At 45.0% G+C, this 11,941-nt stretch overlaps 1 protein-coding gene across 1 annotated transcript in view; it reads left to right on the top strand.

The window, feature by feature from the left end:
* The first annotated feature begins 3,344 nt into the window (after positions 1-3,344).
* LOC130588781 (protein ELYS-like) overlaps positions 3,345-11,941 on the top strand; it is a 41,297-nt gene continuing 32,700 nt past the window's right edge. Inside the window, exons 1-4 of the mRNA XM_057389702.1 lie at positions 3,345-3,429; positions 8,407-8,533; positions 9,687-9,940; positions 11,286-11,358. Of these exons, the coding sequence (XP_057245685.1) occupies positions 8,413-8,533; positions 9,687-9,940; positions 11,286-11,358 (448 nt within the window). The 5' untranslated portion in view covers positions 3,345-3,429; positions 8,407-8,412. The remainder of the gene's footprint in view (positions 3,430-8,406; positions 8,534-9,686; positions 9,941-11,285; positions 11,359-11,941) is intronic.

Genomic DNA, 11,941 nt, shown 5'->3' with positions numbered 1-11,941 from the left:
TTAGATATTGACTTATTGACCTGGAAGAAAGGTTGTGCGGCCCAGGATGCCACCGGGGAGCCTGAACCCCACCTCCAGCTCCCTGTAATTCAAAAGCTGCTTTTGGCCTCTTCTCCTCTTTGCCAGAGCAGAGGATCTGACTCAGTGGGGAAGACAACAGTGCTGGAGCCCTTCCCTGCACCCAGCGCTGTGTTCCAGGCTTCCCCAGCCTCCAGGGAGGGGTATTGCCAGGGTTGGGCACCCCCATGGGTGCACCAGCACCCAGGGTCCAGGCTCCTGCAGCTGTAGAGCAGCTGAATTGGTGCCTGAGTCTYGGGAGCCCCATTTCAGAGCTGCTGTGCTGCTGCAGCTGTGACTCCTCTGGCTCCCAACCCAGCCTTAACAATTAGAGTTGGCAATCATTAACTTAGCTGAGTAAGAGCATTAGCTTTCTAACGCAGCTTGTCCGTCAGGTTTTTAACAATCTCAACTGCATGAAACCTGGTGACATCTGGTACACCAAGCAGCCTCATTTTTCTAGCCCAGCTGAACATTTTCAATTTGCATACACTTTGCATACAATTTCAGCTGCAGTATCTTCCCTCTTCACTGCATCTTCCTTCCTGCTTCTTTTTCTATTTGCACAGGATTTCACTGCTTTCTTCCTGTCTTTTGACTTTGCAATCCTCTCATTTCAAATCAACTTCCACTTATCTCTCTCCCAGTGCTTGCTGGTGCCATAGGCACAGAGATCTCTTTTTTTGGTTTTGTCATCCAGCTCCTTTTTTTGCTGTTGGTTCCACTTTTCTCTCATCTCTTTAATTTCCTCACTCTCATTTTTACATCTTTAATTGCTCGCTCTTCTCTGGCTCTTTATCATTTTAATAAATGCATCTATTAACACTCCTACTGTTTACAAATCATCATCTGCTCCATCATTCCCCACYTCAGCAGGGCGGGGAGAGAAAATATAATGAAAGCTCATGGGTCGAGAGAAGGACAGGGAGAAATCRCTCACCAGTGACTGTCATGRGCAAAACAGACTCGATTCAGGGAAAAAAGAATTTAATTTCCTCAGTAAAATTACATCAGAGTAAGACAATGAGAAATGAAAGTTAAATATTAAGACATCTTCCCCCTACCGCTTCCATCTTCCTGGGTTGAACTACACTGCTGATTTCTCTGCAGCACAGAAGGATGGGGAATAGAGGTTGTGGCCAGTCCATCATCACACAYTGTCTCTGCTGCTCATTCGTCCTCAAGGGACGGACACCTCACCGTTCCCCTGCTCCTCTGTGGAGTCCTTTCCACAGCCAGCCATATGAGCAGCACTCAGGGAAAAGCTGTTTCCTCTCCCTGTCCAAAAAGGAGTCCAGTTGAATGGGCTGATGACTGCACCATAGACACTAAAAACTGGGCAAGATGAGTCGTAGACCTTCTTTCCAAACGCATCCTCACTCACCCCTCTGATGTCTGCTCAGGGAAGCCTTGCTGTCAGTGGAARCTCAAGCTCRGCTWGACCAGCCCATTTCATCCTGCTGCYYCTCAGCTGCWGTTTAGGCCAATGTTCACATATGCCTATGAGAGGGGGACACCTTTGGTCCAAACTTCTCCCCAGGTCATTGTTCAGCCCACACCCAAACCTYGCAAGTGTTGTCCTACCAATAATTCTTGATATGAAGCCCTTCTGTCTTCATGCATGGAGCTAAGACTGAATTGCCACTTTGAATTGTGCTTACTGAAGAAAGACTTGTCCTTCCCTTAATAAATGCATCCCTGTCCTGCACGCAATCGCTCTAAATGTCTTTGCAAAGGATATGGGTCTAGCTGGTCCTCCACACCTATCTTGCACCTCTCCCTTGGCTCCCTACCTTCTGTCACATCAGATGTGTGCTGCTTGTTCTCACGTTCAAGACCTTCCCTAGTCCACACTGGATCTGTCTGTGTCACACACAGCCTCTCACATGTAACAGAATCAGCCCTGCCGCCACCCATCAGCTGGTGACCAGGGCCAGGCTTCCTTCTTTGCAGGCAGAGCTGTGATTTGTGCTCAGCCTCCCCAGAAGGTCAGGAGCTGAGCTGGCCCAGGGAATCTTCTTGCCCGGCATGGTGGGTTCCTTGTCCATGGCCCGTGCTCTTATATGACACAAATTAACAGATCAAAAATGGCACTCACCAATTCACAATAAWGATTTGCATAATAATATAAAGAGTGGTAGACTCAACATTAAGAGGCAAAACTGTAATTTAGAGATAATGTGTGCTTGGGGAAATTAAATGTCTTTGTCACCCCTTTGATGATGCTGCCACTTCTTAGAAGCATTGCAAATTCCATAGAATCATAGAATGGCTTGAGTTGGAAGGGACTTTAAAGATTATATAGTTCCAACCCCCCTGCCATGAGCAGGGAAGCCTTCCACTAGACTAATTGGTTTGTTAATAGCTGAAAATGTTTTTTTTAAAGTCAGTGAGCATTTAGATCACATTACAATATATACACTGAAAGGAGTAGCATTAGACTTGCACTTTTGACTTAATACTTACTTTTTGTCTTTTCAGTGACTAACAGTATAATGCTTTTTTTGTAATAACTTTGTTGAGTTTTTACATATACCTTCATATTAACAATAAGAAAACTGCAGATAAATAGCCTCCCCCTTTGAAATCCTTTTAAATGGGTGACCTAATGACTGACCTTTCAGTATCTGAAGGGAACCTACAAGACAGACAGGGACTTTTTACAAGAGCACATAGTGACAGAGAAGGGGGAATGGATTCAAATTAAGAGTGTAGGTTTAGATTAGACGGTAGGAGGAAGCTCTTCACTGTGAGGGAAGGAACTAGAACAGGYTGCCCAGAGAAGCTATGGATSCCACGTCCCTGGAAGTGTTCATGCTCAGGTTGAATGGGGCTAGGAGTAACCTTGGTCCAGTGGAAGCTGTCTCCATCCCATAGCAGGCGGGATGGAACGAGATGATCTTGAAGCTCCCTTCCAATGCAAACCATTCTGTGATCCTGTGAAAGCCACATAGACTGGGGACAAGGGGGACAAGGGGGTGAGCGGCTTCTGCGGCGAGATGGACATAGGTAGGCAGGGTTAGCTTTCTTCCTGCCGCGGGTGCTCCCCCTTGGCGGGGCAGGAGAGCAGAGCCGTCGCCACGAGCTGCGGGGCGGGAGCCGGGAACGGGTTCCGTAGGACGCTGGCGCTGCCCGCCCAGGGACTACAGCTCCCGGCGCCCCGCGAGAGACAGCAGCCGGCGGGGCGGAGACGGAAGCGGCTGGCGCGCGGCACGCCGGGATCCGTAGTCCGGAGACGRCCGCCGCCACCGCCCGCGACCGTGCCCCGCGTATTTGAAAATTCCCGCGGAGGCTCGCGCCGCGTCTCGCGAGAACTGCACCGCCCCCCCCCCCGTGCCGTCCCGCCCCCCGCGCGGCGGGTGAGCGAGCGAGGTGGGTGCGCGGGCGCGCGGGGCCGGGCCGGGCCGTGCCGTTGTCGCCGCCGCGGGAGGGACATGCCGCCGGTACCGGCACCGGCACGTACCGGGAGCGCGGGCTCGGCGGGGCTGGGCTGGGCTGGGGGCGGCGGCGCGGACAGGAGGAGGCGGCGGAGGTGGCGGCCGCGGCGGCGACCCCCGCCCGCCCGTCTGCCTTCGTTCCTCCCTTTCTTCCTTGCCCCTCGTACCAGCGGATACCGGCTGCTCCCGAGCCGCACAGGCCGGCACCGCTGCTGGCGCAGCGCGGGCCCGCGGGGGCCTCGGGCGGGCCCGGCCGCCCGTCCCTTACGTAAGTGAGCCCCGGGCTGCGGCGCCGTGTCCGCCACACGTGCCCCGGCCCCCGGCGGCGGGGAGGCCGGGCGGTGCGGCCTGGGCAGCGCACATGGGAGGCTCCGCAGCCGGGAGGCTCCGTCAGGCTCGGGGGCGTGGGAGATGCGGCGGCTGCCGCCGGGAGCTTTCCCTCCTGCCCGGCCACCCGCGCACGCCCTCTGTTTTCTCTCCCTCGGTCTTGTTTTTGGAGGGTTTTTCTTTACTTTCTTCTCATTCCGCCTCCCCCTCCCCCGCCGGGCTTCGGGGTTGTATTCCATGAGGAGGCGGGAAATGMGCTCTGTGCGTAGAGCGGCGATTGCGGGACGAGGGATGGCAGTAAGGGGAGGTCACGGCTTCGCAGGAATCCGATTTGTGGGGGGTGTGTGGGTCTTTGCGTGAAGTAAAACATCGCGAAGCAAAGTTGCTGCTGGYTTGAACAAAAGTGCTCTGTGTCTTCCGTAATAAACTGAGTCCAGGTCTGGAGCTTCTGCCAATAGAATGCTTGGTGTCAGTCTTTCAGGTCTAATGATTGCTTCCTGATCGTGTCTGGGGAGATTAGAGGAAATTGAGGGACTTGATTGTGTCGGGATGGCTTCACCGCGTTTGGAGTATAAGGCTGAGGTGGCTTTGCAGGACACATCGGTCTCGGTGGTTATGTCAACATTGGCTGGCAGCTGTCTCATGTGTTTGGGCACACAGCTCTGTATCCTGGGGAGGACAGCTCCTCATTCACATGCTGCCTCAGCTCTCTYTCCTGCATTGATTTGCCTGGGGTTGGCTTTTGCAAGCATGATCAAGCTTCTATTAATTTGTCTTCTGCCTAGTAAGGTGTCAGATACAGTTTTGGAGAAGCAGTGGTGACAGGCCTTTTATTGGTGTGACACTGTTTTACTGATGTGGTGGAGAGAATAGAATCCTTTAATTGGTGRGAGAGAGTCACTAAACAGCAGGGCCTGTTGCATGGGTTGCCAGTGTTTCTGCAGTAGATCTTATGAGRTTGCTGGTTGTAGAAGCCTGTTGGAGAATCACATGTTCCAAATCCGTCTGGACCCAGCTTTGGGCAGCCTGCTCCAGAGAATGGATTGAGCAGGGGGTTTGGAAAAGGTCTGGCAGGTGTTTCTCTTCAATGTGGTTCGGGAATTTGTGCTGGGATGGGTAAGACATTTCCAGTGTGGTATGCTGGAAATGTCTTCCAAAAAACAGTAGTAGAACAAAGGAGCGAATACAGAGATGAGAGGTGGCAGCCAGGTCTCTCTTTTGATGTCAGTGAAGTCAACGTGTCCTGTGAAATCTTGTCTTCAGCTGTGGCCGACCATATTTTTAGCTTTTCCTTCACTGAACACATAACATTGTTGGCCTTTTAAACTGATTTTTGTGTAATACCATCAGTGAAAACTGACATCTCAGAACTCTGACTTGGCTGTATGTAATTCTGCTTGAACATGCAATTTCGCTTTCTTCTCTTCCCTCCCCCCTCTCCCCTCCTCCCGAGCTTTATAATCCAAAAGTCTATGACATTCTGGTCTTTGGAAATAGTGCATGATGTTTGGAAGTTGTGAGTACCTAGGGTGAAGAAGAATGGTTATTTTGGCAACTTGGGCACAGACTGCATTGCTATAGGATACAACTGGAATGTTGAATTCTGGTTTGTTCCTGMAAATGGAGTAAGCAGGTGATATTTTACCCTAATCTGTTTTCTAACTGACAGAAATAGGAATGTGATTGTAGTTATTGTTTTCAAAGAGAGCAGAAATGCAGTTGCTATTTGATAAATCTCCTAAAGGAGAGGCTTTATGCCTTTTATCTAGATCTGTTTCAGTATTTCCCCCCCATTTTAATTTCCTGGTAACTCTTGGTTTAACTTAGTAGAATGATGAAAGTAAAGCATCCCAATAGACAGGTTGCTATCTATTGTTCATAATTTGTCACGAAATTTAACAATTTCGTTCCATATGGCCAAGACAGATTCCTTAAAAAAATAAAAAGAAAAAAGAAAATAAAAGAAAAAAAAAAAGAGAAAAAAAAWATCATTGGCTTACTGGAGGAAACCTGAACATGCCTAATGCTCTGGTATTTTAATTTTTTACAAGAATGGTTCATGTGTTGGAGTGCCATTCATTTGATAGGTCTTACTTGATAGTTCTTACAGTTTGTAGACTGATAAAAACTTTTTTTTTGTGCTGTGGGCAGAAGTACACTGTATCAACATATGAGCTTATGAGCTTTCTACCAGGAAATAATTATTTTTGGGATGGTGAGCAGTTTCTTTAAACTTAAATCTCTCCAGTGGAGGATGTTTAAATTTGATTTCCAGTTTGGCCACTCTTGGCAAGGCAGGTAAGCAATGACCCAGGCAGGGTCACTCATGGAGAGCATGCAGCTGAGAAGTTGCCCTGCACTACTGGAAGATACCTGTTCACTCTTTTCTTGAAGATATCGGTTCACTCTTCTTGAAACTGTCTTGCTATTATTGTGGTATATTGTATTAGTAATCATATATTTACACACAGATGTCTCCATACTTATTTACAAAAAGAGATTTTTTTTATTCACTACAAGAATTCTGGAATTTCGTGCTCTTTTCTAAAACTTCTTAATCCATGTTGTCAGTCAGTGCTTTGTCAGGCTGGAAAAATGGTCTGACAGTGACCTTACGCAGTTTAACRGGGGGGGGAGTGCAGAGTCCTGCGCTGGAGGAGGAACAACCCCAGGCACCAGTTCCTGCTGGGGCCTGCCCAGCTGGAAAGCAGCTTGACAGAAAAGGCCCTGGGAGTCCTGGTGGACACCCAGTTGWCCATAAGCCAGCACTGTGCCCCTGCCTGGGCTGCAGGAGAAGGAACCTTTGCCAGCAAGTGAAGGGAGGTGATCCTTCCTCTMGTACAGCACTGGTGAGACCTCAGCTGGAATGCTGTGTCCAGGTCCAGGCTTGCCAGACTCTTGAGAGGTGAAGGTACTGGAGAGAGTGCAGCRAAGGGCCACAAAGATGSTTAGAGGAGATTGGAGCGCCTCTTCTCTGAGGAAAGGCTGGAAGACTGGGACTGTTCAGCCTGGAGATGGGAAGGCTTAGGGGTTCTCATCAATGCAAATAAATACCTGAAGAAAGAGTGTAAAGCAGATGGAGCCAGGAACATTCCAGTGGTGCCCAGTGAAAGGAACACAGGCACACAGTGAAACATTCCAAAGATGCTATTCACCAACCAGATGTGTCTGAATTAGTATTTTGTGGTGTGGGTTACTCCTGAAATATATCTACTAAATTGCAATTAAACTAAGCAAGAATGGTGGTCAAGTTATGAGGGCTTTTACTCTCTGGAGCCCCTGAATTCAGTGCAGAAGTTGTCACTTGGAACTGATGGCAAGTACCGAAAAGGAAATGCAGTAAAACTGCTGCAAGTAAGTTGTCCCACTTGGAACTTGATCTGTGCTAGTAGTGAATGCTGGCACAGTAATCAGRCTGGCTGGCTATAGCAGCGTCCTGCAGTACTGGCTTTGCCATTAGCAACATTCATGTYAAAATATTGCTGCTTAGTGCAGGACCCTGACTTACCCTTCCTGTGCTTCCCATGGTCCTTGTCCTGCTGGGCAGCAGACATAGGAGCACCACCCAGCACCAGTGACCTGTGCATAATGTCTTGAGATGTCATGAAGAAAGCAACAGTGTTTGAGCAAGACAATTGAATTTGYCTTGTCTTGTCTTTCAGAAGCCATTTCTTTAAGCCAGACAACTTGCAAAACATAGATACTGAAATTAATTTGTAGTTCCATGCCTATGGATTATCTCATATTTAGCCACCTGTTTAATCCGGTAAATCAGTTCAGCTCTTCAATTTTTCCACAAAAAAAAAAGTCTTGACATACTGAAATGTGAGCTCTTGTGGAGCACCTGCATGGGTGTGAAATTTTCTGTGAGGCCTAGAAATTTTTTGACTAATACTGCAGAGATATGATGTGAAGGCAGTAGGAAGGAAGGGACTGGAATAAGGAATATGAGGATTTCAGTAGAGAAAAAAACCCAGTGTTTTGAAGTGCTGTGTTACATTTACCTCTTAAGTGTATGGAAGAGTGCTTCTAATTGATGAGCTATGAATATCGGAAGAATTGCTTGTAAGTATTAGCAGTATATTTTCTGGAAGAATTTGAGAATGAATTTAGTCAGGAACTTTGTATTCCTGAATGTCAAAAATACACATGCGAAAAATAAAGAGGCTGATGTGTGACATCTACTAGGAGACAACTGACAACAAATGATAAAGTATTAAATCAAGGGAAAAGGCAAAGAGTTATGCCTCTTACTGAGAAGCTTAATAAAATGTGATTTTTCTGATATCACATCTTGCTAACCTGTGTGAGTAGACTTGAACTTGGTGTGTTGTTCTCCTTCCTGTTGCTTATCCATCCCTCTGTGTCACTTTTTGTTGCTGATCTCGTAGGCATCAGAAAACACAAGATTCTCCTTTTACTGTGCTGTGAAATGAAAAACTGTCCCAAGTGCCTATTCTTTTAAGTGAAAAGAGCTACAGATGATATATAGGAGATTTGTCACTGCATACTGATGAAGCTTGGGTCAGTCTCAAAGATATTTATGGTTGACATGAGTCTTTCTTTTTGCGCTTTTTATTTACAGTGAAGAATGCGAGACCTAACGGCTCAGGTAACGAGCAGTCTGCTGCAGTTTCCAGAGGTGACTGTTGAGGCACTTGGGGAAGATGAGATCACCCTAGACTCTGTACTGTGTGGGAAGTTTTCTGGAGGTGAGCATTTTCCTTTAAAATTTGATTCTGGTATAAAGTTTTTATTGCCTGAAGCACAGGGTCGTAGATCAGGTTGGTTTGATTAAACTATGCATCGGGTTCTGACATCGCTAATAGGGTATTTTAACAATTAAAAKGGTAAGCATTGAAATTTTAATTGACTGCTCCAATCTTGTGCCATATAAATAATCTAGCTGACCATGCTGAGCCCTCTTGAGTTTTGAATGAAATAGAAGGCAGTTTTCAAAGAAGAAATAGTGTTGTTTTGGGACCAATTTCTTTCTCGCAGCTCAGGTTTTACATCCATCATAACATCCCATGCAGAAATAGTTACAGAAACACAGTATACTCCTTTTTCTTCTCTAAATAAAAAATGGAAAGAAGAGGACAGTTCTGATAAGCACTGCCTATGTATTTCCAAGGTATTTAATAGGATACAGATGAGGACCTAGTGAGAGTTGCTGAAAGCAGCTAAGCAGATTAGATAGTTGACTTTCTAGGTGATCTGAAGGTAGAACTGGATGTCTGGACTTCTGTTAAGACCAGGTAGAATCTTGTCTACCTCACTGTAAGTGCAGTAATGGAGCTAATCCATCCTTTGAGCTTGAAGTTCCTCAGAGACGGTATAAGTGTTAAATTCTTCAGTGAAACAACACTTGTTAAATTCTTTCTGGGATAAGAATATGTMAAAGTTGAAATTTATGCATGCAGTGCCCGTTTTAAGATAATTTTGTATCCAAATCCCTGCCCAGAGTAGCTATGTGTCAAACAAGATTATTAAAGTTGAAATGAGTTGGTTTAATGGGCTATATTTGAAGCATGCTTTGAGATTTGTATTCCTGTGCATGTTTTAGCAAAACCCATCCAAGTATGGTATACAAACTAGAKATCAGTCTGTTGTAATCTTTATCCCAAGTAGTCAACATCCTTGAGTGCAGCAATGACAAGTACAAATGCCAAATACTGGGGTTATTAATTTGAAGATGTATTGTTTGAGGATTGCAAGGGGTGATTTTTAGATAATTGTCCAGAAGTAGGTAGATTGGTGTTCCTTTCTTTGGTGCATTTTGGGGAAAGGTGCAGTGACAGTGACTTTGCTGTTGTTTCAGTCGTGCGGTGGGGTTTTATTTAGTGGTGTTTCTTTTGTGTTCAGGTAGAAGTGGCCTGGCGTGGCTGGCGTGTGGCCCTCAGCTGGAGGTGGTGAACTCTGTGACAGGAGAGCGGCTCTCTGCGTATCGCTTCAGTGGAGTCAATGAGCAGCCTCCCACTGTTCGTGTGGTGAAGGAGTTTTCCTGGCAGAAGAGGACCGGACTCCTGGTTGGGTTGGAGGAAGCAGAGGGAAGCGTTCTCTGTCTGTACGACCTTGGGATCTCAAGAGTGGTTAAAGCAGTTGTTCTTCCAGGAAGGGTATGTATCTTTTTGGGGAAATGAAGACACATTGTTTTGTTCTTCATAACCCTGTTTCAGGAAAAGGTCTTGTKCATCTTTTTGTAGAACTTATCCTTTTCATATTGTATTAACGTGTTATCAATTCAGACTATCTAGTCAAGAGAGCTTTGGTTTTAAAGTCTTGGACTTAGCAGTACTGTTATCTTTTGGGTTTACTAATAGTAAAAAAAATATTTTAGAGAACTTAGTGACTTATTCTCCACTTCTACATTAAAAACCACTGAAGACTTTTTTTTTTTTTGTGTCAGAGCAAAAAAGAAAACCCTGCTTAAAGTCTCTATAATACACCTTTTCTAAATGGCTGATTTTTGTCAGAAATACTGTCCTTAAAGCAAGTCAGACTCCTATCACTGTGTTGTTAAATGACTTTGACACATTCTGATGAATCTCAGACTAGGAAGCAGGTGACTTGGGAACAGAACAGACTTTTCTGTTAACGTATAATCGGAAAAAAGTTCTTTTAGTTATCTGTCAGATTGTTGGCAGATTTACTTTCAGTCTGCAGTCCTTAAGTCTCTGCTTGTTGAATATAGTATTTGTGTAGATGGGATACACTGGTGTAGTGTTGCTGATTTTTTCTGCCTTCTRTAACCCTCAAACTCAAATGATGTAGTGCCCTTGTGTCTCATTATCTTAATGGAAGCCAGTATCGGATGAAGTTATCAGAACATTAATATTCACTGTATTTTTGTCATCTTAGAATCTGCAACAAATGAATACTTACTTATTACTCACCTTTCCCTAACATTATGGTTATGGTTTGACTTCCTGGAGTGCAGGTGTGGTTACTAGTAGTAAGCATTTGTGTTGYGGTAAGTTTTAAAGATAAAAATCTGGTCGGTGTTCCAGTGTGTTGCTTTGCTGTCTGCTTGAGTTTTAGGTGGAAGGGGAGGCTGTGTGCTGGCATAAACATATAATCAATAAGTAAATTATGTTTTGATAAATKATGTTGCTGTGCTAGGTGTTATCTCTTCTATCTAAGTAAGCTAGGAAGACGAAAGGTTAAGAAGTAAGAATTATGTCACATATCAAATCCGTATCTAAAGAAGTGTTTTGAAATCGAAGCTAGTTCTAACAATCAGTTCTATTAGAGAGTGTTCTATACCACAAAAACTAGTTCAGGAGCAAAGATGATGAGGCCCTGCAGGAAAGAGTTTGCTGTTGCATGGTGAAGGATATGAATGTTGAAATAAAGCTGAAGCTTCTCTGCAAGTTTTGCTCTTGCTCCCTGAAAGCTCTTGATTATGATAAAGTTTGGTCTGTTTATTTAATTTTGCTTCCTATCTCTATGGTATTATGTTAGTTCAGTCAGCATAGTCAGGACACAGGTATTGCTATTTGGACTGTTAATTCTCAGGCTGTGAGTAGGAGTAAGGGTAAGCAAAATATAAGGAGATAAAACTTGCACTTGGCTGCTGTCCATATGTTTTGAATTCTTTCAGAAACTCATATTTGCATATTATGTAATGTATCCTTTGCAGGGGATGATTTGTCTGAATGTTTCTGATTTTCAGATGGAATATTTTTAAAGGTAAAATGTAGTTCTTAACATCACTTCCTGCAGTTTCATTGCTCTTTTAAACCTTTAATGAGCACCATGTTTTCAGGACTTTTCTTCATGGGTGTAACTTGTGAGGACAGCTGAGTTGAACACCCTAACACTAACTTAGAGCAACTCTGCTCCAAGGTGTCAAGTTGTTACTGTATTAATRTAGTGTGTGTATTGTGACTGTGTGACTGCCTTTTAGTGTAACAGTGGATGTTGAGTCATTCAGAGGATGAAAAAATGAATTAACCCAAATTCAGGAGCTTAGAAAGAATTTTGGCATAATATCTTCGTGTGTGTGTGTGTGTGTGTGTGTGGTGGCCCTCTAGATATGTATATGAAATGCAGTAGAAATCTGAAGATGAGTATGATGTGAATTGGATTCTAAATTAAAACATTAATTACATTGAATT

The sequence above is a fragment of the Malurus melanocephalus genome, unplaced genomic scaffold (assembly GCF_030028575.1).
Source record: "Malurus melanocephalus ecotype Western Australia unplaced genomic scaffold, MMel_1.1 scaffold_19, whole genome shotgun sequence".
In the NCBI taxonomy this organism is placed as follows: Eukaryota; Metazoa; Chordata; class Aves; order Passeriformes; family Maluridae; genus Malurus; species Malurus melanocephalus.
This window is presented reverse-complemented; position numbering and strand designations above follow the sequence as displayed.